This window comes from Clarias gariepinus, chromosome 11 (assembly GCF_024256425.1).
Source record: "Clarias gariepinus isolate MV-2021 ecotype Netherlands chromosome 11, CGAR_prim_01v2, whole genome shotgun sequence".
NCBI classification, from domain to species: Eukaryota; Metazoa; Chordata; class Actinopteri; order Siluriformes; family Clariidae; genus Clarias; species Clarias gariepinus.
In genome coordinates, this window is record NC_071110.1 from 12,327,149 (window position 1) to 12,352,500 (window position 25,352).

The window sequence follows — 25,352 nt, forward strand, 5'->3', positions numbered from 1 at the left end:
CACATTGCCTCGATCTTATCTCATCTCATATTTGCCTCGAGAATACGCTGTTATACGGAGGAGTTTGTAGTCTACTTATTGACTGCAAAGTGTCCAGACCCCAGGGCTGCAAAACAATCCCAAATTATAAGCCTTCAACCACCGTGCTATGGTATTTCTGCTGTAATGCTGCTGTTTCCCAAAATATGGCACTGGGCATTGAGGTTAAAAAATTCCAGGAGCCTTGTGTTTTGTTCAGAGGAAGTTTTGTGAAGCTCAGTTGTGCTTTAATATTCTTTTTCAACAGAAGAGTCTGTTCTCCTGGCAACCCTTCCAAACGAACCATACATGTTCAGTCTGCTTCTAATTGTGCTGTTATGCATGTACTTTAACATTTAACATGCTTAGTGAGGCCTGTAGGGTCTGAGACATAGTTCTTGGGGTAGGGTCTGCTCTTGGGGGTAAATATGCTGGGACACTGGCAACTGTCTTGATGGACTTGAATAAAGTTTCTCACTGTAGAACATTGAATTCCAAACTATTTGGAAATGGTTTTATAAACATTTCCAGATTGATGCGCAGAAACAACTCCTCTATAAGACGATGACTTATGTCTTTCCCTCTTTGCATTGTGTTAACACACACCTGCATGCTGCAAACCAGCAAACTGCCAAAACTTCTGCTTTTATAAAGGTCTGTACACCTTCTGATTATCAGGTAATCAAGGGTTGATGATCAGCAGCACCTGGCTGCACTGCAAGTTACCCTCTTAAATGCTGTGAAAGAAGTAAGGGGGGTACTAAGTATTACCCACATTTTTTTTTTTTGGAATCATTTTTGTTAACCAACTAGAGTGGAGGTGAAAAAAAATGTATGTGGTTGTTTACCTGACATTGCACTTGCCTAAGATCTGTTATAAGCTGTAACACTATTTATGTCCTATGTTACAGAGTAAGATCTATGCCATCCATGCCATTCAGTATTGTATGAACGTTGGAAAATTTGTCAAATCCAGATTTTTTTTCCTTTTACAGTTCCAGAGCATTGCATGTGATGTACACATGCAATGCTCTGGAACTGTTGATTCATTCATATCAAAGTATGTTTTCATATCAAAGAATGCATTTTTCTATCCATTCCATGCAATTTTATGACTTAAATACAATCTACAAGACCGACACCAGCACACACAATGTTTTCAGCTAATCAGACCAGCGGGAAAATTACAGTATATAGAAATTTATATGACAAGCTTATACTTCTTTGGCACTTTACTAAACAATATATTGTACTCTCAGAAATGACTTCATGTATTTGAAGATGTCTTGAGAATTTTAAGAGAAAACAATCCTGAATCATATTCTTATTATTATTTAATAAACATCCACATGAACATATGATGAACATAAAGGAAAAAGAACAAACAAAATTCCAGACACCTTAGACAATATTTTTCCTCTTATCTTACTCATCTATCCTCCAATCTTGCTCTTAACTATCTTTCCACATTCTCTCTCTCTCTCACTCTCTCTCTCACTTCGTGTGAAGGTCAAGCAATTGATTTTCCTCTGTCTATTCATTTTTCAAGACTGGCTTTGAAACGTGGGAAGCAGACAAAAGCCAGTCCCCAGCCCGCCTTCCCCTTCTCTCTGCTGCACTCGTTCTGCCCCCTCCCTCCACGCCAGTGTGTGTGTGTCTGCTTGTGCGTGAATGTGTGTGTGTGTGTGATGTGATGAGGTTGATGGGGATACCGCTACACCCATCACCCCCCAGGGTACTACCGGGGCTATGCTGCACCCGATTCCACATTCCTGCAGTGGAATTACAGCCATGCATCACACTCAGTCCCCTCTCAGCTGTGCTCTGTCATGGTCCTCCACTGTGTCAGGCCAAGAGCAAAGTGTAATTACATACTTATGAGCTAAATTAAGGGAATACTTCACCCAAAATTACTAAAGTTAAAAATGATTGACAATGGTGGCTTTATATTGATATTCTTGAACCTTTTTAAGAGGGAAACAAGTTCTGAACAAGAACTACACAGTTCCTGTAAGTATTTTTGGTTTGCACCAGCATTAAGGTGCAGGCTGATGATCGTTTTGTATATGAACAAATAACACAACACAAGCAGCAGTACAATAGATATGCAACTCTTTGTGTTTAAAGCTGTTCTTTATTGTGTAGGATGTTGATTGGGATGATAAAATATACGTCTCAGTGTGCCACTTCAATAGGAATTTCTATTCATGCATTTTATCCAATCAGAGAATAACCAATCATGTGGTAGCAGTGCAGTGCATAAATTCATGCAGATTCATGAAGTCAAAAGCTTCTGTTAATATTTACATCAAACTGTCATCAGTGACATTCATCATGGTTTTGATGCCATAGGGGCTCATTTGAGCATATGAGAAACCGTTGCTCTTCTGGGACTTTTTCTAGAAGTAATGCAGGATGATGCAAAAAAAAAAAAAAACAGTTTTACAAACATAAAGGCCTTGTTTATAGAATGGTCATATGACATGAGGCCTATATTAATTTAAATAATAACTTTTTACAACCCTGGTAAACAGCAGAGGGGATCTCTAAACGCATAACACATGGAAACTAGAGGCTACAACCACAGAAAACCTCATTGGATTCCAATCCTGTCTGCCAAGAACAAGAATTGGAGGTTATAGTGGGCACAGAATCAGGGAACATTTAAAGAAATAGTCTTTTTCCTGGTCATTGCATGAAAGAGCAGATGTACCTGATGTGTTCCTAATAAAGCCATCTGTGAGTTTACCAACTTGTACAGGGATTTGCATGGCACCCAGAATAAACAAATTAAAACCCATCCATTTTTTTGACATGGTAATAAATTCTGTTGTTCAGCTCAATGTAATCAAAAATGGATTTAAATAAATTCATTTATTTAAAAAAAGAAGGGGATAAGAAAAAACTAAATACTTCAGAATATGCTGTTATGAGAAAATAATCAATCTTGTATATCAAGCCACATAACTGTATTTTTCCATAACAGAATACCCCGTTATACTTTATTTTATTCCTTACTTCAACTAAATGCACATGCACGAACACATACCTGCTATGTTTTAAAAAAAAATGTTTTTAAAAGGGCTGCAGAAATATTTTATCCTGGTTGTGCTGTGCCACTCAGGATCTCAAGATCCTTTAGATTGCTTAAGTAATTAGTTTTATGCATCATTTTAAAATGCCAAAATAGAGAATTTTGCAGTGTATAAAACTTGCATTTGACCAATGAGCAAGCTCCACTCCAGCCTTCCACAGAAAAAAAAAAACCTATTAAAAAGCTGTATTTTATAGTAACCCAGAAACTAAAGGTGGTCCTGTTTCCTTAAATGGAACATTCTGTAAGTTCATAAATTCCTAAAAAGATTTCTGTGATGAAAGCACACCTTCGTTTTGGGACCATAATTCACAATCTTATCTGCATTCTGATAACTAGACTTTGTTAGCTTTCATACCATATAAGTTTAACAAAACACTCAAAATACAGACTGATTTTTCATTTCTGTACATTGCATTAAGTTTAACTTTGGCTTTCTTGAACTATCCAATATGATCTATATGTTACACTGTCGATAATTAAGAGCCTAATGTGTACAAGTAGCAGAACGATTGAAACAATTTATCAAGCTGCGGTCGGAGAATGAAAAGAATTCATCAGGACTGTCCCATTTGTTATATACTACACTGCTGGCAAATCCATGCACTACATCACAATACATCACCACAGTGTGCAAGTACCCAAGTGCACTTACCAGCGTGGGATAATGCCCATATCAGCTTAAATCCTACCTTCTTTATCTTACTGCAGTCGTAGGTGGGGTCTATGCACCTCTGCACCACAAATGTCATAAGATTTTAGAGAAATAGGCAGATGTTGCAACATTATTATGAAATAATAAAATATTGTGCTGCCCAGAAGGGTTGTTACATCATAAAAAAAAACTAGGCAAATGCAGCAGAACCAGAAACAGGTTTACGATATGAAGAACGTGGGCACATGAAAAGGGATTTTAGGGGATTTTACAGTGTTTTCATAAGGGTCAAACTATATTCCAAAAATTTGCCCTGGTCAAGTTAAATATATTTCCTTTCTCAGCAAAGATTGCATTAGCAACTAACATGATTGAATGGCAGCAACTTACACCCTTTAATTTTTAACAATTAGAAACAAATGACTATAAATTAGACATCTTGTTTCATAGAGGTGCTTTGGGTTACCACTTTTGACCTGCACTGTGGACAAATATGAAATTTTTTGTTCATTCATCTTTGCACATTCTGTTTTCATGTCTTTCTATGTTTTTTTAGACAAACAGAACAAAGATTTAGCAATCAGACCAGAGATAGTAAATAAAATGAAATACTAATGAAAGTCTGGGAAAAGTCTCCCCTTTCTGACCTAATGTCTTCAGCCCTGTCTTCAGATAAATAATTTAAGAAAAAGCCACAACATTGGATCTGCTAGAAAAGCAAAGCTGGCTCATGTTTAGAAACCTTGACGAGCTGTGGAGGTTTTTCGTTTGTTCTTATGCTCTGCTACAATAACTTCCCAAGAAGTTTGGGCTACTGAAATACTTTGCTGGGTTCACATCTGGACCACGGTTGCTATAGGCACTTTTATATTTTTATCTTCTATGTAATCGCAATTACATACATGACGATCTGGTTAGAAAAAGCAGATTATGCAGTTTTATAATATCTTAAACATTGACATTTACCTAATGTCCCACCTCTTGAATGGGACTGGGACTCCATACAGTGGCTGAGTAATATAAGGTGTGGCAACCCACCAAACCCGAACCCAAATCTTTAGATCAGAAATTAACACTCTAGAGCCTTCACCACTTGAGTCACCACTCCCACAGCTTATACTTAATATATTCTTGTAAAAACAGTTCACCTTCAAGTAGCTTAAGCACACAACTTTGATTTTGTTTAGAAGCTTTTTATAATAAAACTTAGCACACATTATCTGTGTTAAACATGCTGTTATTACACACAGCTAGGTTACGCTGCTGTCATTATGGGAGGCCATTAAGGTTAAACTTGGTCATGTGATTAATTTGCGTTAAAAATAGTAGCATGTTAAAATTGCTAGATTAATCACATGCGATAAGATTGACAACCATTAATATATGTATATATAATTTTTTAAAAACTTTTGAATCATTATAAGATTAATACAAGCATCTTTTTGCGTTGCTCTGCATATCCATAGAACAGACATTGAATTGGACAAAGAAATTATCCGAATGTGATTTACAAGCAAATAAGCTTGAAGAAGAACACTAATATCTGCTGTAGAATACGGATTTTTTGCTGGTCCCTAAATCTGTTAAATCTGGACTTGTGTATTAGCTTGTGTTTTAGCCAAACACTAACATGAGAAAATATGTTTGCTGTTGTGTCAGTAAACAATACGCCATTCCACTGATGTGTTCGACTAAATTACTGAAATAGGCCAAGTGCTACGCTGATTTGACAGTATGCCTGGTGTTGAAATTTTGCCCCCTAAGTGCTGGAACCATTCCTCTGTCCCTGCGTCTACATGAAACACAGCATGCTTTAATAGTGACTGAGAACATGCGGTTCTGGTTTTGGCTCTTTAAGCGTGGCTTCCCGATTCAGTGAGATCAAGTGTTGGTAGGTATGTGATAATGAGGATAAGTGAGCCACCACTGTTAGCTTACATTGTGTTTTTAGTCAATCGTCCACACACACACGCACACACACACACACACATACACACACACATACACAAACAGACAGTCTCACACTCGAGTTTCCCTCTTTCACAAATACAGGAATACACACACATGCAAGTGCGCTACTAATTGTAGCTAAGCTGTTACACCTCTGTAATAATAGCAATTAAGAAACCCTTGCAATTATGCTCTGCTCGTTACATAGTTAATGTCCGTAATTACAAATTGCACAGATAATTTCCTCCTCCTTTGGAGTGCTGTCTCTTGCTCTCCAGTCGTTTTGTTTGCACAGAAACGACATATGTGCGTAAGAGAGACAGAGAGAGAGGGAGCGAGAGTAGGAGAGAGAGAGAAAGCAATGTCTGGCTATTGTAGCAGCTGTGTGGAGCTTTAATGCGACAGACATAATGAGGATCACACACAGAGATGTAAACCAGAGATGTTGCACATAAATAGACTCCTCTGGTCCGGCCACTTGTTAACAAGCTTCAGCAAGGGCTCTCCCTCTTTTGTCCGACTCAGCCGGCTCTAAGAACTATCCACCCACAGGAAGCAGCTAATTGGCTCTTAGATCTATTGTTCAATTCACATTTGTGATGAGCTTTACAGAGCATGAAATGAACAATAAGTTGTATCGGATGGGCCCATGATGCCAAACGGTCTCAAAAACGAGTCCTCAAACACACACAAAAAAACCCCATAACAATCTGACTGCAGTATTTGTTCCCAAAAAACGCCGTTAGATTTATTTATTTATTTTTTTGCCACCTAAAGTTGAGAGTGAACCAGTAAATGCATTATTTCAGATGAGCCGTATTTAGCTCCGCATGACTGCAAGTGATTACTCCTGTGGCGCAATCTCAATTACTTTTCTTACTCTGTGAGTGTGTGTGTGTGTGTGTGTGTGCCTGAACTCCATCTCCACACTCTACATTCTCTGCCATTTTTAAAGTGAAAGTATCCCCAGTGACATACACAGGCGACCTATAAGACAATAATAGCCTATTCCATTTAAATTCATAATTTAAATTAATAACGCATTTGTATTCATCGACAGCCTGCCACTGTCATGTTAGAATTGAGTTTGGCTGGAGCTCGCTCTCAGCCACCTCTGCTCTTAATAGTGCTTTCGTATGTGAATGGCTCTCTGATTGATGCTATTGTCAATAAGATCCTCATAGACATCTTTCTAAGAAGATATTATAAACTTCTGTTTATATTTTCCTCTAAAAAGTCCACTGAAATATTTACATCACACTTCATTTCTCTACACTGTAGCACACAGAGTGAATAACAACAGCAAATATTTGCATTAAATGAACATATTTCACTGAAAGCAGTACACAGTTTTTTTTTTCTTCCCCTAATGCAAGTAAGCACATAGAAATTATAGAACAGTATAGATGAAACACCGCCTGAACATGGCTTCATTTGGTTTAGCAGATTTGATGTAAGGTGAATATAAGTACAGTGGGACACCTAATAATGAGGTGTATGTTTAGCTGTGATTTCTTGATTTTTCTTTTTTGCAAAAAATATTTTTCTATTTATATTTTTGTTTGTATTTATAAAATTTCAAGCTTTTTATAACTCGTGAAGTGTATACCTTCTGATTTAATGGTTTTTCATTAGTGGTTTAATTTTCTACATTCTAGAACAATACTGAAGCTTTCACTGGCTCTCATGAAGAAAATCCCAGGAAACCAAGAGAAAACTTATGTAAGGGTCCTCCACTAGAGGTCACTGTTTTTATTTTGTAGTTTTTGTTGGCCGACTCAGTTTCCCAGCAGGCACCTCGGTCAGGTGATGCAGTGCACACCTGAACCGAGGTAGCCATCAATTAATCTATAAATAGCTGTTTAGACTGGGAAACTGGGTCGAGCATTTTTGGGTAAAACCACTGTCAGTTATGTGGGCATTTTGGTTTGTTTTTATTTGTTTAAGTTGTACTTTGATTTTAGTTGTGTTAACTTGGGCTCTCTTATTGGCAATGTCTCTGTGTATGTTTTGTGTGTCTGTGTTTGTGGAGCTGATTCAGTCCTATCCTTCTGTGTTCTTGTGGTTAGCTAGAGCAGGTAAGCAGTTAGGTGTGTGTGTGGCTAGGAGCATGATTAGCTAAATCCTATGTTGAGTTATAGTACAGTTACAGTACTAGCATGCTTCTAGCCATAGCCCCTCTGTGTCTCTAGCTGCCCTGTGTTTCCTACCTCCCTAGTTGCCCAGTGAGCCTAGCCTTTGAGTGTCCCCTAGCCTAGCCTTTGAGTGTCCCCTAGCCTAGCCTTTGAGTGTCCCCTAGCCTAGCCTTTGAGTGTCCCCTAGCCTAGCCACTGGGTATCCCTTGTCCTGTGTTTGCTCTCCCCCTATTGTCCCAGTGCGCCTAGTTTTAGAGTGCTGTCCCTCCTGACTGGGGAGTAACGACTAGCTTGTGAGTGCCGCCTCGCTTAGTCTTGGAGGGCTGCCTCGCCTAGCCACTGGGTATCCTTTGTCTGTGTTTCTGTGCCCCTATTCCCTAGTGTATTTAAGCTATTAGGTAAGTATAGCTTAGTGCATGTTGGGGCTAAAGACATGCTTAGCTAGGTGGATGTGTAGCTGACTGCCATGGTTAAGCTTAGCTTAACCATGTTTAGCTAAAAGCCATGCCTAGCTGATTGCCATGTCTTTAGCCCTCGTCCTGTCCCTCTCTTGGTCTCTCGTCTCGTCGTTACGTGTCTCCAGTGTCTCCAGTGTCTCCAGTGTCTCCTGTGTCTCTAGTGTCTCCTGTTCTCCCTAGTGTCTCGTTTCAGCTCCACACCTCGTTTATGTCCTGTTGTGTTTGTCCCCCTGTTATGTGTCTCGCCGCAGGGCGTGTTAGGTGTCTCGCCGCAGGGCGTGTTAGGTGTCTCGCCGCAGGGCGTGTTAGGTGTCTCGCCGCAGGGCGTGTTAGGTGTCTCGCCGCAGGGCGTGTTAGGTGTCTCGCCGCAGGGCGTGTTAGGTGTCTCGCCGCAGGGCGTGTTAGGTGTCTCGCCGCAGGGCGTGTTAGGTGTCTCGCCGCAGGGCGTGTTAGGTGTCTCGCCGCAGGGCGTGTTAGGTGTCTCGCCGCAGGGCGTGTTAGGTGTCTCGCCGCAGGGCGTGTTAGGTGTCTCGCCGCAGGGCGTGTTAGGTGTCTCGCCGCAGGGCGTGTTAGGTGTCTCGCCGCAGGGCGTGTTAGGTGTCTCGCCGCAGGGCGTGTTAGGTGTCTCGCCGCAGGGCGTGTTAGGTGTCTCGCCGCAGGGCGTGTTAGGTGTCTCGCCGCAGGGCGTGTTAGGTGTCTCGCCGCAGGGCGTGTTAGGTGTCTCGCCGCAGGGCGTGTTAGGTGTCTCGCCGCAGGGCGTGTTAGGTGTCTCGCCGCAGGGCGTGTTAGGTGTCTCGCCGCAGGGCGTGTTAGGTGTCTCGCCGCAGGGCGTGTTAGGTGTCTCGCCGCAGGGCGTGTTAGGTGTCTCGCCGCAGGGCGTGTTAGGTGTCTCGCCGCAGGGCGTGTTAGGTGTCTCCCCTTGTCTGTGTCTTGCCAGAGAGCTCCTGTTAGCACACAGTTAAGTATCATTTAAGTTTGTTTGTTTCTTTGGTTGTATCTTTATTTATACTTTGTTTAACTATCATTAAAAAGACTCTTTTTTTTGGTTACACCACCCCTCTGCCTCTATGCCTGCTCCTTCCGCCCACGGCGTCAACACCTGCCTTTACACCCAGATCGTGACAGAATGCTCGACCCATCAAGGCATAGCAGAGGGGGCTGGGACTTTAGACCCCTCAGCCTCACGTGGAGGCCACAGCTGCAGCACCCTTCAGCCTCACGTGGAGGCCACAGCTGCAGCACCTTTCAGCCTCACGTGGAGGCCACAGCTGCAGCACCCTTCAGCCTCACGTGGAGGTCCCGGCTGCAGCACCCTTCGGCCTCACGTGGAGGTCCCGGCTGCAGCACCCTTCGGCCTCACGTGGAGGTCCCGGCTGCAGCACCCTTCGGCCTCACGTGGAGGCCCCGGCTGCAGCGTCGTCGAGCGCCTCACGGGGAGGCCCCGGCTGCAGCGTCGTCGAGCGCCTCACGGGGAGGCCCCGGCTGCAGCGTCGTCGAGCGCCTCACGGGGAGGCCCCGGCTGCAGCGTCGTCGAGCGCCTCACGGGGAGGCCCCGGCTGCAGCGTCGTCGAGCGCCTCACGGGGAGGCCCCGGCTGCAGCGTCGTCGAGCGCCTCACGGGGAGGCCCCGGCTGCAGCGTCGTCGAGCGCCTCACGGGGAGGCCCCGGCTGCAGCGTCGTCGAGCGCCTCACGGGGAGGCCCCGGCTGCAGCGTCGTCGAGCGCCTCACGGGGAGGCCCCGGCTGCAGCGTCGTCGAGCGCCTCACGGGGAGGCCCCGGCTGCAGCGTCGTCGAGCGCCTCACGGGGAGGCCCCGGCTGCAGCGTCGTCGAGCGCCTCACGGGGAGGCCCCGGCTGCAGCGTCGTCGAGCGCCTCACGGGGAGGCCCCGGCTGCAGCGTCGTCGAGCGCCTCACGGGGAGGTCCCAGCAACACCAGCAGGCCTCATGTGGAGGTCCCCACCTTTGTCCAGTAGCCCTTCTTCAAGGCTCGCCGCCTTCGGAGCGACACCCCAGCACAGCGTCCAGCACCCGGCTTCGATGTCGGGCACCCACCACTGCACGGCGGAGGAAAAGCCAGTACTGCATCGGCCGCCCGGATTGGGGGACAACACAGCACTGTTTTCAGGGGCTCTACTTCTCAGGGCAATACAGTGCTGCCCCCTCCGCCCGGCCTACAACAGCGATCCGGTGCTGCCTCCGCCACACGGTTGACTACGGGAGCTAGCCTGTCGGGTGAAGGGACACCAGGGAAGTGCCTTGGGACCACCAATAGCGCTCCGGAGGAGCGGTTTAAGGGGGGGGGGTACTGTAAGGGTCCTCCACTAGAGGTCACTGTTTTTATTTTGTAGTTTTTGTTGGCCGACTCAGTTTCCCAGCAGGCACCTCGGTCAGGTGATGCAGTGCACACCTGAACCGAGGTAGCCATCAATTAATCTATAAATAGCTGTTTAGACTGGGAAACTGGGTCGAGCATTTTTGGGTAAAACCACTGTCAGTTATGTGGGCATTTTGGTTTGTTTTTATTTGTTTAAGTTGTACTTTGATTTTAGTTGTGTTAACTTGGGCTCTCTTATTGGCAATGTCTCTGTGTATGTTTTGTGTGTCTGTGTTTGTGGAGCTGATTCAGTCCTGTCCTTCTGTGTTCTTGTGGTTAGCTAGAGCAGGTAAGCAGTTAGGTGTGTGTGTGGCTAGGAGCATGATTAGCTAAATCCTATGTTGAGTTATAGTACAGTTACAGTACTAGCATGCTTCTAGCCATAGCCCCTCTGTGTCTCTAGCTGCCCTGTGTTTCCTACCTCCCTAGTTGCCCAGTGAGCCTAGCCTTTGAGTGTCCCCTAGCCTAGCCTTTGAGTGTCCCCTAGCCTAGCCTTTGAGTGTCCCCTAGCCTAGCCTTTGAGTGTCCCCTAGCCTAGCCTTTGAGTGTCCCCTAGCCTAGCCACTGGGTATCCCTTGTCCTGTGTTTGCTCTCCCCCTATTGTCCCAGTGCGCCTAGTTTTAGAGTGCTGTCCCTCCTGACTGGGGAGTAACGACTAGCTTGTGAGTGCCGCCTCGCTTAGTCTTGGAGGGCTGCCTCGCCTAGCCACTGGGTATCCTTTGTCTGTGTTTCTGTGCCCCTATTCCCTAGTGTATTTAAGCTATTAGGTAAGTATAGCTTAGTGCATGTTGGGGCTAAAGACATGCTTAGCTAGGTGGATGTGTAGCTGACTGCCATGGTTAAGCTTAGCTTAACCATGTTTAGCTAAAAGCCATGCCTAGCTGATTGCCATGTCTTTAGCCCTCGTCCTGTCCCTCTCTTGGTCTCTCGTCTCGTCGTTACGTGTCTCCTGTCCTCTCCTGTCCTCTCCAGTGTCTCCAGTGTCTCCAGTGTCTCCTGTGTCTCCTGTGTCTCTAGTGTCTCCTGTTCTCCCTAGTGTCTCGTTTCAGCTCCACACCTCGTTTATGTCCTGTTGTGTTTGTCCCCCTGTTATGTGTCTCGCCGCAGGGCGTGTTATGTGTCTCGCCGCAGGGCGTGTTGTGTCTCGCCGCAGGGCGTGTTATGTGTCTCGCCGCAGGGCGTGTTAGGTGTCTCGCCGCAGGGCGTGTTAGGTGTCTCGCCGCAGGGCGTGTTGGGTGTCTCGCCGCAGGGCGTGTTGGGTGTCTCGCCGCAGGGCGTGTTGGGTGTCTCGCCGCAGGGCGTGTTAGGTGTCTCGCCGCAGGGCGTGTTAGGTGTCTCGCCGCAGGGCGTGTTAGGTGTCTCGCCGCAGGGCGTGTTAGGTGTCTCGCCGCAGGGCGTGTTATGTGTCTCCCCTTGTCTGTGTCTTGCCAGAGAGCTCCTGTTAGCACACAGTTAAGTATCATTTAAGTTTGTTTGTTTCTTTGGTTGTATCTTTATTTATACTTTGTTTAACTATCATTAAAAAGACTCTTTTTTTGGTTACACCACCCCTCTGCCTCTATGCCTGCTCCTTCCGCCCACGGCGTCAACACCTGCCTTTACACCCAGATCGTGACAACTTACCTCTGCTTCAAAGAGTTACCAGCCTCGAAAATCACCTCAGATTGGAGCTGTTATAAAGGCTTTACAGTAGCAGAGATCTCAATATTAACTTTACAAAGGGGATTATTGCATATTTTGGATACCTTCAGTATTGTTATACAATGTAGAAATAAATAAATATTAGAAAAGATAACTGAATTAGAGGGTGTGTTCAAACTTAACTGGTACTGTTGATAGGTAGGTACTTCAACATGCACACACACAAACACACACACACACACACACACACACCCACACACACACACACACACACACACACACACACTTTCAGGTTTGTGTTTGTAATAATAACTGTTTTTGTAGTAATAATTATATCACAGTAAAAGCATTATGTTTAAAACATAAAATTTTGTTTTTTATTTTAAAAATTGTGAAATGCAGAATTGTGAGTTGCAGTTCATGCTTACCCTTGCTGCAGTTATTGTCCCCTTCCAGCAGGGGGCTCCAGGGTGGGTCTCCTTGACTCGCAAAATGCCGCATGTGCAGGTAGCTGATGGTCAGGCGAATGACCGAGGCCTTGTCCAGCTGGCTGGTGATGGCACCAGGAAGAGGCAGCATTTTGGCCAGCTCGAAAAACTCAAAGTTTTCTTTACCACGACGAGATCGAGCTGCATTCCGGGACTTCTCCTTCCGCAGGTTTTGTAAACTGAGAGGAAGATCATTATGTACAAAAGAGATTGGAGGGAGTGGGGGTGGGGGTGGGGGTGGGAAGGGGGGCGGTATGATTAGTTTGTTATATCTATGTGTGGAGTGAAGAGATCATACAGCTGTTGATTTATTTTTAGTCAAATGTTAGCAGTTTTCTTTTAATTATAAAACTGACGCTCTAAAAAAGAATAAACTCGCTTTTCTGAATCCAGTACAGTTAGCCTTTTCACATCTACCTAGGTATTTCTCTAAAAGACAATCAAGATTTGATTTTTGTCATTATTTTTCAGCATGTGGCGGTCAATTGTTTGTAAGTAGTGATCAACATTGCTTGTTTTACTTTCCAGGAAATTTAGGATTTTCAGGATTTATCCATGATTTAACAAATACTGCATTAGGTAAGATGTCTACAGGCTGTAGAAGGCAATGAGGATTCATTATGTACAGTATTTATACAAGTGAACAAACCAATAAACAAACAATCTGATGTCTAAGTTAATTAAAAAAATCTTGTCAGACTATCTTGTCATCTACTTTAGATTCCAAGCAAAAGAGAGATATATTACATTCTGTGAACAAAATACTGCTAGAAAATTTTGACCAACATGACCAAGAACATCTGGTTAAATTCTCAAGGATGATTTAAAAGAAATGCTATCCCCTAAATATGTACAACAACAAACTGTATATTTTTCATTTAAGTTTTTTAAGATGTGCGTACAGACTTTTGCTTGTATAAATCCTTGGATTCATTTCTAAATGATCACAAAGTGAGATCAATGACAGCAATAACAACTAAAATGGGGTATCAAAATGAACACCTCTCCTGCTATCCAGCTGTTGCAGCAGCTGTTTTTAGTGCTTTGAAATCAGACCAATACAATTCCTCTAGTACGGCACTCAGGAGCAGGTCAGGGGCTCGAGGCTGAGAAAGCAGAGCTAACCTACAGTGGCAGCGAGAGAGCGATCAGCCTGTTCACTGCCTGTTTCCATTAGACATGTCCTGTTTCAGCCACGTTCTAACCTCCGACCAGTCTAGTCAGTTAGAGCTTACTATTATTACACCAGGAGGCTGCAGAAAAGGCTGGTCTTGGATCAGTTCTCTGGGATTCATTCTATGAAAGAATATAGACATTGAACTCTTTTCAACAGCCTGCCTCCTGGGTAGCAAGCCTCAAGTCTTGATTGAGGGATCAATGGAGAAGAAGGAGCATCTGAGAGGTAGGCCAGGTAGCCTGTCACTCTGATTGGGTATCGACCTGCCCTCAGTGGGGCCTGAGTGAGGGGAATTATGTTGTCACGGTGACTCCACAATTTGTGTCTGTGCTGGCAGAAAGAGCCGACATGCGCCCCCCCCTCACACACACACCCCATGTCTGTGACATTGATTCTCATTCTGGGGGGCTGTAGATATGTAACAGCAAAGAGAAAAGGGAGGAATTCAAAGAGAAATGAAGTGTGAGCGCGTGTGTGCCTCACAGTATGAGTAAAGAAAAAAGAGCCATCAATAAAGCTTTATTTGTAAATACTGGCGAGTAACCTACACCGTTTGTATAAAATAATAGACAGGTTGGATTTTTGTTTAAGTCATCAGGATTTGACTGGATTGTGAACGGTTATTTATTCTTCCTTGTCAGTCAGGGGAGAGCCCAGGTTTAGATTATAGTGTGGGAAAGAACAAGTAAAAGCACACCAAAGGGTTGTATCTGCTAATTGTGTACATGAGAAAGGTTATATAGTATATATAGTTATATAGAATATAGTGGCATTGTTATATTATGTTTAAACTTTTTATAATTTCTTATTTTTTAATAGAATACCTAAAAACTTTTAAATGCCTATAATACGGCACCTATACATTTACCACGACACAGACTTAAATCAACATGAAGGTGCAAGGATTATACTGTATTTATGCACTTGTCGCTGATAAAATATTAGGTGTTCAAGTCAAACCCGGACTTTGGATGAACTTTTTTCGTGAATGAGTGCAAAACCAATTGACATTTACAGAAGACATTAAAGAATGGAACGGTGGTGAGACTCTTAGCTGCAGTAAAACATTTGAAGGCCGCATGTCCATGAATGAAGATCCCGCCCGAGGTGGCTCAGATTCCACTGCAATTGTTCCTGTAAACGTTCACTGAGTAAAACAACTGATCCTTGAAAATTGATGCACAACCTGTCCCCAATTTGTGCAAGAGACGCATTAGCCTGTGGGAACTGGACGCACAATCATTCACCAACACAACTTGCACATCCAACTCGGCTGGGAGTTTTTGCCAACATCCAACCTTACAGTCCTGACCTCACTCCAGCCATTTCCACATGTTTGGGCAAACGAGTTCCTGAGAGGCCAGTGTTACAGATGTTAAGCAGGCAGCAGTCTGATCATGGCTCTGGCATACTGAGAAATCTTTCTATTTTGATGGTATCGAAGCACTAGTGAAACGCTGGGAGAGTTTCACAATGTCACTTTTATACTGTACACTCAAAAGTCATGGACATTGTATTTTGCATGGTGATTTCTCCACATATGTGAATTTAAAAAATAAAACATTTAAATTAACATGTTTAGAGGGTGAAGTCTTCTGTGAGGGGATATTTCTTTAGTATTTTATTCTCTAATTACACTTGTAACATAATCATGACATATACATATATTCCCTATATGAACTCACTGAAAGCAAAAAGTATTTTAGGGGCTTTACTCATTCTGGAAAATCATTTTTTCTTTGCTACACAGGGATGTCTATAACAAAAAGTTAAATTTGAAAAACACTATGTATCCCTCATTCAGAAACTTCAAACTTCCATGTTTTATGCAAACCATGAAACCGAGTGGCTGCATTCCATAGAACAGGTCAAAAAACATTCTGTGAAATAGAATGTTATGTGATTTGGATGTTGTATAAACACTATATTATATTCTTTACAAAGTTATGCAGGTCACTGTAATGTATCCATTGTGGCAAAATTACTTTACTACTTAGTGTAGTTTTCTTTTTGACCCTTCTATTACTAGCACTCTTACAATAGAGAATCGTAATGCATATTACAGTAATATTAAAAAAAATTGAGCATACAGGTAACCTTACAGCACTTAAAAGACTTGTGATATGCTGCCACTGATGTTGATGTGACTCACTGCATACTCATAATAATTAAAGACAGAGTTTGTTATATATCTAGATCAAAATTATTATTGATATTAAATTGAATACTTAAATAATAAACACAACTGCAGGCTGAGTCATCCATTGTGAAAAAAAAGTGGAACATGGATTTATAGTGTTTTGCTAAATCACACAAAATTCACATTGATTTAAACAAAGCAATTTTGACATAATGGTTTGGCATATGTGCTTTTAACACATTTAAGACTCAAACAAAACATGCTCAAAACATTTGCAATACTTCTTGCAGTAAAAAAAACCTTAAAAAAAAAAAAATGAGTTATCTCATTTTACTGTCAAACTGTTCATGTTGAATAAAAGGAGTAACCCTCTCATAAATCCAATTTGAGATCAGGGAAGGAATGGGCTTATTCTATTCCCACCCACATGTGCATGGTAGTCTAAAAATCGGAAGATGTATAGAGGTGTCTATAGAAGTCATTGCGTTTTGATGAATGAATACGTTGAATGAATTTTTTTATGAGATTGATACTGATAATTCATGCATGAATCCAGGAACAGGATAAAAACAGGGTAAAAAAAAAAGAGGTAATTTAATCTTATCTTTAAGTAGTGTGTGTGGATCTGTGAGTGAGAGAGAATATGTGTCTTTTAATCTGTATATGAGTCTCTTGAATCTTCTCTTTATAACAGTTTACTAATAACATTTGTATTGTGTTCTCTCACAGCCTGTAAAACAGACGTGTTCTGTGTGAAAGAGCTCTTTAAAACATCTCGTTATTACACCAGAACGTCTCTGGAGAGGCACAATCAATACGGCACCATCGATTCTGCTGAGTTTTATATCCACCTACAGATGAGGTGACGTTAATAATTCCACTGAAATTTCTTTAATGTTTCACTAATGGAACCAAACACAAGCTGGAGCATAGAGAGTGACACTAAGCCATGCATGTGCACTCTGTTTTAGTGTATTTCAGCCTTACCGTGCTATGTTGTTTGATGTGTGGTTGTTTATGTAACTTACCTTTGAGGATTGTCAGGAAGACTTGATTTTGAAATTCTGTTTCTTTTTTGTGTGCTTTTTATGAATGGAGCATTTTGATCAAAAACCCTTGAACAATCCATGAACATTTTGTGGCACAGGAGCTTCTGTGTACTCACTTTTTGAAGTAGCATTCATGTTACTAGCTGCAATTTGTGTAGATATATATTTTTCTTTCATGTTCATTGGACATAAAAATAAACTAAAATGTAATAAAAAGCAAACAAGTACAAATATATTGATAAATGCATATTTATAGTTTCAACACATGCAAGATAATATATGAATATAAGGCAATCAGTCTCACCAGGGCAGGGTGGGTGGTTTGGCCAGGAGTCCTTGCAAGAAGTCCCACTCCACGCTAACACACTTTCCCTCACTGACGAACGGCATGGCTGCCATCCTGTTCTGCACACGCTGCCGCCTCTAATGCAGGCTGCGATCGGCCGAGGCTATGTCAGACCCAGATCTCCCGCAGAGGGGCTGAACGCACAAGAAGATGAAAGCAAAGAACGATGAAGAAAGGGGTTAGTTGATCAATTCACAATCCTCATGTTTTGTCGATATCTTCAAAATGAATGCCTGATCGTTCCAATTTTCTGTGTATTAATAAAACTGCCATTTTATTACATTAAATCTTGTTTAATAAATTGGTTATGTGGAATACAAACAATGTTCTCAAAAACAGACACTAAATTTCTTTACATGCTTTATATGTGCACATGCTGAAAATGACCTTTTTTTTTTTTTTTAAATGACCTCAACGTAATGCCTGCACTTTACACATGAATTGTTTAAAATGACGGCAACCCTCAGATGACCATACAGAAAGATGCAAATACACACACCTACACACTCATCTGGTCCAGCTTCCAGAGTTTCTAGTGCCATTTTAGAGGAATCCCCAGTGCTTGGCTAGTCTGTATGACATTTAAAGGGCTGGCTTGCCCTCCAGCAGCCTGGTGTCACCCCCACCAGAGCTCACTGCCCTCTGGCCAGCCCTGGGTGCCACTCAGCACTATCGTTGATCTGAATCACTCTGGCATAAAGCCCTGGACTTGTATCACCTCTCTGACCTTACCTGGCACACACATAGACACACACCGACATCCGTGTGACCTCTGGTGTGAGTCGATGAAATCTATGACCTGACATTCAACCCAGCTAAACCTGTATTAGCAGCTGCTTAACGATGGACTACCTGCTTCATTGTGACTGAGAAAAGCTTAGGGACTAAATAAGAACATATACATAATGTGGGTCAAAATGATGTGGTTAATGATCTGAGCAGACTTAAAAAAAGTTTATACACTGCGTCTGATAGACAACAGACAGGACGGAGAGTTGATTGGGGACCACTGAATCTCTGTGGATAAAGAGTTTTTGCCTGTGTTTGAAATGAGTTGCGAGTGTGTTCTTTCAGACAGAAATACATGCAGGGAGAGTTTTTTAAAATGTAAATCCCACATTTATTTTATAGTCATGTATGTTTTAGTGGTTTTAAAAATTATTATTTAAAATTAGTAATAGGCTCTTTTGAAATGTTTATTCTAGTGAGAGAATACATTGTACCTGCCGTTCTAAAAAAATAAAATTTTTGTAGTGTATGCAGTAAGGAAAACCTAAAAATGACAGGGATTGGGTTCAAAACTGTCCAACACAGTATTATAACCTGAAAGCATGGCGTAGCAAAGCATAGCAACTTTGGAGAAGAAATGTAGTAAAAAAACAAACAAAAAAAAAAACAACACATGAATAATGATGATTATAAAACTTAAATATTTGGTGAAGTTGCTTCGAAGAAATTATAGTCAAGAAATTACAGCTATGCCTAATATTGAAATGAAGAGCATTTTCACACTTCCAATGTGACAATAAATCATATAATTGGGACTAAACAGCTGTGTGGCCATAAGAAAACCACTTGTTAAAAGGGATCAGTGTCCTCCCGATACTAGTATCACAATTTTATAAATATACCAAGTCTATATATATATATATATTATAGACTTAAAAAAAAAGCTACATTTTTACTGACGAGTATGTACAGTATCTTAGTCAACTGCTACATTTGCTATTTTTAAACACACTTAGCAAATAATTCACTCCTACCACCACATGTGTTAATAGTTTGGTGTAAACCACATGTTGATTTATATATATATATATATATATATACATTATATATATATATATACATTTTAAAAAAGCCAATGTTTTACTCAAAACTTGACAATGGCCGTGGGTCAAGCAGTTGCAAGCATGCAGTGTTTCGAGACTAATTTACTCTCACTGTGCTTTGGGACTAGAATTAGCATGTGTAATTAGTAGGTTTTGAACAATGGGTGTCTCAGGTAAGAAGGGAAGCGCATGAAGCACTTTTCATGCACAGATCAGCAACGTTATGAGATAATAAATTGAAGTCAGCTGATGACCTAAATGTGCTGAATGACCTGGTTATCTTACCAATTATTATTTTCTTCATCTTTTCACAGCACAGGCTTATTCCAGGATTTAAATCATAGGTCAGATCGTTAAAGTGGTTGTGGGAGCATGAGGGATCATTTTGACACATCAATTGGCCATCACATTGAATTATCCAAAATACTAGCTAAAGACAGCTGAACAAAAAAAGTTTTTTGGCAAGGCAATGTATATGATGTGGACTGACAATCTCCCAGATGTTATCAGTTAAATCGAACCAGCGTGCAAATTATTCAGTGACCTTTTGCTAACTAGCTGTCATAAATTTTAAAGTCGCTTTTTATATGGTTAACAAAATCCTATTTAGAAAGTTCTTGTTTGAGCTATACTTACAGGAGCAAAAGCTGTGAAAAGTGTTACTACAAATACATAAGCTGTGAAAATACCAGCTATTTAACCTCTTTCCTGTAAACACTCATATAGTCAAAGACAGATATGGTATAACCCTCTAAATACTCTCTCTCTCTCTTTATGTTCTTCTCTCTCCATCTGTCACAAAGGTACTCATGCTATCAACCCTATTAAAGTGCTCTCTGGTATTTAGTTTATCGCTTCCTCTATCTAATCAGATAAAATCTTTCTCTCTATCTCTTTAGACATAGCGGAGGTGCCTCCTACCATAATCATTTAATTAACTTTATAACCTCTTAGCTGGTTGTCTCTATGCATGTTCTTTAAAAATGGACGTAGCCGTGCATCGAAGTTGGTGATCACCTGTGATAAGATGAATTCAATGTCAAAAGTGCCTTTTCTATGCTAGTACCGTATAAACTCATGTTCGGTTATAAAACAACCAGCTTTATTTAATAAAGTGAAGCAATACATTAAAGTACAAAGGTGAATGTACCCTACAAACAATTTATGTCAATTAAACATTAGGTGAGCTATTGTTCCAGGGTCAGATCCTTTAAATATAAATATTATATTATATAAATGTTATATTAAGATATTAATATTATTATAACATATATTTTTTATATTATTTTAATCATAATTTCTCTATCTGTATGTGTTTTAAATATTCTGTAATATTTGTGTGCCCAGTCTATATTTCTTTTTGTCTTCTTTAAATAATGTCTACAGAGTGACAACTTTCTTGATTATTGTAAGTACAGTGCCTGGTACGTAGCAGAACACAGGCACTCAAAACCTGTAACTTTTTACATTGCACCCTGAGGGTAGAGAATATTAGCTAACAAAATGCATGTGACAAAATCTAACTAATATGTCGCGTGATCCAGATGATAATTTTAAGAATAGACATTTTAGAAACAACCAATGCACCATATTTCATGTGAAGGAGAACAGACAATACCTTTATTTCCTTTATTCCAATTCTTTTGAGATTTTTTTTCAATACAGTTTAAAAAGTTAAACGTTTTTTTTTTTTTTTAAGACTAAAAAGACCTCTGTCCCCTAAACTCTTTGGCCTGAGAATAGTAATAGCAGGTTCTGGTGGCCGGTGGGTTCTCACTGTGGCTGGAACACAGAAGCACACTGGGGACAGAGCCACGGTTGGGGACGAGGCCAGGGTTTATGTTTGGCAAAGCCTGGGCTGTTTGTTTTCAGAGGGGATCATTAATTAGGGCCTCCAGCTGTCAGAGCTTCGTTAGCATGCTCCGCCCCACCCCTCAGAGAGGCCAAACAAGGAAATGAACACATTAAAGCCACTTTGCACGCACACAATGCAGCAATCCAGCTTCAAACACACACACACTCACACACACAAACCCCAGTGTTATTCACCCCATATTTACATGCCAGATGTTACACTGCCATTCTGTTTTTAAATGTCACACACACTTGTATGGAGATGACCACAAGATTTGTAGTCAGCTGTGGAAACATTTCCTTTTTTTTTCAGGACCTTGACCTTCAGGTGGTTATTTTGTTTTTTTGGCGAATAAGGTTGGGCAGATCATGCGGAATACAGCCCTTATTTAATGTTTGTCAGGAACCACACCCTTGACTCTAAATGCACTTCACTGAACTGTGTAACAACGCACGTCAGAAGTTTAACAACATTTTATTTACAATACACTTGTGTATTTACACTAAACTGTTCATTCATTTTCTGTCTCTGTGCTGCTTATCCTGTACAGAGTCATGGAAAGCCTAGAGCCTATACCAGGGCACTAGGAAGAGTACACTCTGGACTGGGTACCAGTCCATCACAGGGCATAAGCCACTCACATACTCACCCTAAACTGTAAAACAGCAATTACTCTAATCTACTGTCTTTGAACAGTAAGAGAAAACTGGAGTACAGAAGAACATGCAAACTGTGCGCACACAGACCAGAAAGCGGGAACGCTACACCGTAGTGCAGACACACACAAAACTGTTAATCTCTTACAGCTATTGGTTATGACACTAGATGTAAAACATGAAACTAAGGCTTGAAATAAGCTCTATGGCAAGTCACTAAGGCTAGCTATTAATAAAATTAACAAGTTATCTAGCCAAATCCTGAAAGATCTTTCTTTTTTTTAAGGTTTACTGTCTACCAACATTTCCCCCCGTCTTTTTCCATTCAACTCCATCGATCTTAACAACATACAATATTAGACTGTTACCTGATTTATACACGTCACCTTCCACAAATCGCCAAGTGTACAGTATGTATGGCTCTCATTTCATTTTTCCTCATCGTTTTCTTGTGTGCTGTTTGTTCCACCACTATTACACTGAATGCTGAACACCAACATTGTTTTTCAAATTTGGTCTGGCTTTGGTCTTGTTTTCCATGCTGTGAGAACAGATACACAGTAGACTCAACAGAAATCACAAATGTCCTACCCTTTTTAAAAGAAAAGCTGGAGAAAGAACATATTGGTAAGTATTTGTAGATCCTAGGTAATGGAAAATAGTTTATAGTGTGTATTTAATGGATATGTTAACACTTATGTAAAGAACTCTGCAGCATTAACATATGTGGGGTATACAGTATATACAATATACTTTACAAATCAGAAGTTTGCACGCAACATTTTTGATAGAGATTTTGTTACAGAGTATTTTAGTAGTAGATAATAAAAGGAGCTTTAACTTTTCATTATTTAATTTCCACAAAAAAGGAGAAAGCGCCAACACATTTTGGAAACGTATATTTTTTTGGTTCATGCATAATTGTACAGAACAGTAAAAAAAAAAGTTTAATATCATGCGTAGTTAAAGTTACCTAACAGGTGGAAATAGATATTCAAAGTATTTCTAATGATAATTTTGCTCCTCATCTAAAATACATTAGAAAGTCAGGTGTAGTTTTGTGTTCTCTGACTACTGATCAGTTAGCACCGTCCATCTTGCTATCCCTCTCTCTTTTTTAAGTAGACTGTCCTCTTGTCTTTCTGAGCAATTTGCTATGTTTTTTCATGCTCGACCTTGGCGGTTTGCAATCATTCCCCTTCCAAGGTTCCCCTCATCTCTCCAGGGCCGGAGCTCACGGCTTTGCTTTTCCTACACCATTAATTATCTAATGGAATCAATACACGGTTTGATTAGATCAAAATGACCCTGCCCCGCCCCTGACCAGCTACAGATATGATGAGGGTGAAGCAATGGACATCAGGTGAGACCAATCAGCAAGTCGAACCCCGGATCTTGTCTGTTTTTTCCCCCTCACAATGAATGAGCATCAACTTAGACAGTTCCTGCTCATTCATTCAGACAGTTGATAAAACAATTTTCAACTGTATATTTGTAGATGATATTTATGGATGTTATTTAAAACGTAAAAGAAAAGCAGTTTTTTTTTTTAACAAACAGTGTTTGTATTTATTGCAGTTGAGTCTTTTTAAGCTGGTGTTTGAAGGGAAAAGTTTATTTCTTAATGAATGAAAATTCTTACAGTTTTAATCTAGGAATTAGAGAATATTTAGTAGGTGAGGTTAGAAACTTAATTTTATTTACACAACATTATAATAAATTTAGTTAAAAACAAAGATACACAAATCACAAACAAAATGACCTGACAATTCAATGCAAGACAGATTCCATTGAGAGTTTGGTGTGGGTATGTTACTTAGCATTAATTCGGTACATTTGCTTTATTATTTACTTCACCTAATCCTCTTTCTGAAATTTACATTAATGAATGAAATATAAATTTTATTGTTTTTATTATTTTGATAGGTGACTTTATTCTTGTATACAGTCTGAAGACAGAAAAGGTGTAACTTGCACATCTATCTCTCTTCCCTTTCAGCCATCCATCCACCCATATATACCGAGAAATAAGAGACAGTTAGGTATAAGTGAATGTTTAGCTTCAGACACCTGTTTGCACTGGATGAAGTCTCTTTACTTTCATGCATTTCTCAGAGTGAAAACAAAACTTTTTTTTGTTTTATATTGAACAGAGGCTGATGTTTTGTGAGTAGGGAGCAGGAGGATCGTGTATATGAAGTATATAAAAATATCTGTTTGTAGGTGTCCCTGCAGAGTGGGTTATGAATGGCAGGAGATGTTATGTAAGGGCCACAGCGGGCTCCAGTGGACAGGCTGACCACAGATCAGGTCAACCGAGTGTGACACCAACAGCCTCTTCCTGACACACTGCTGACACTGTCTGTCACCAGACCTGTCCATCCCATTCTGTGCATGTGTGTGTTTGTGTGTGTATGTGTGTGTTGCACAGTAAACAGTCCTACTGCTCTCTCACCTAAAAACAAGTGTGTGTGTGGGTGGATGGGTGTGAAGGTTCCTGTCAACGTTAACACACCAACAAGTCCTGTGACTTTGTGTCTGTTTTACCTTTTCCTTTCCACTTCTGTACTCTCAATAATAATTCCAGTGAAGATTGCATGATCATCAGTGCAGGACATCTACACACATGATGTACCACTCCTTCAATGTATGGGACAGCATGCAGGAATTTACCAAGCAGAATATGGAAAAGACTTGTGAGGCTATATGGTCTAAATGGTATCAAGGTCTTGTAGAAAACAGCAGCATTTAATAGTGTGTGTTATAAATTAACACAAATATTTTGGAGATGAGTTTAGGATTAAATCTCAGAAGCATTCAGTAAAACAAAGAAAATATATATAAATATAAAGATAGAAGATATGAAGATAAATACTAAAACAAAAAATGAGTTAAGGACAAACAAAAAGAGAAAAAAGTGTGGGAATCTTCTGACACACACACACACATATGTACATCAGTGAACACTTTAATCTCAGATTAACTTTAGTTTTTTTTAAAGTCTTTATCGCACCGCTAAACTGTTCTCCATCCTGCCGCTTTACAAAACTTTTTCCGCCCAAGTTTTAGTCTTTATCTATCATTTATCGTTATAACTTTGATCTGGATGAAAACTAAAGTAGGTCTTATCTATTTCTTGGCCATCTTCATCATTTTAGAAATATATTTAATTAGAAACAGGATACATTTGGCAATAAAAACAGGAGGAAATTAAGATGAAATTAAAGATTGAGGAAAATGGTCATAAACTGGTCAAAGACAAAAACTATATATATTTATTCAATTTGGGTTGTTTTTAGATGTCAAACATTAGAGAAGACGATCCACCTTTGTGATATTTTTATGGGGTTGGAGGAAAACTGGAGAGCCTGGAGGAAACCAAGGCAGATGCTGTGAGAACATGTAACAACTCCATACAGGAAAAAACAACAACAGTGAAGATGATGATGATGATGATGATGATATCAATGATGATTGCTGTGGTT

The 25,352-nt window shown here is 40.8% G+C and overlaps 1 protein-coding gene across 2 annotated transcripts in view; it reads right to left on the minus strand.

The window, feature by feature from the left end:
* The window catches only part of npas1 (neuronal PAS domain protein 1), a 47,287-nt gene that overhangs the window by 20,681 nt on the left and 1,254 nt on the right, over positions 1 to 25,352 (minus strand). For both annotated transcript variants that reach the window (XM_053506816.1, XM_053506817.1), the window contains exons 2-3: positions 17,483 to 17,658; positions 12,753 to 12,991 (exon numbers count right to left, since the gene is read on the minus strand). In XM_053506816.1, the coding sequence (XP_053362791.1) occupies positions 12,753 to 12,991; positions 17,483 to 17,577 (334 nt within the window). In that variant the 5' untranslated portion in view covers positions 17,578 to 17,658. The remainder of the gene's footprint in view (positions 1 to 12,752; positions 12,992 to 17,482; positions 17,659 to 25,352) is intronic.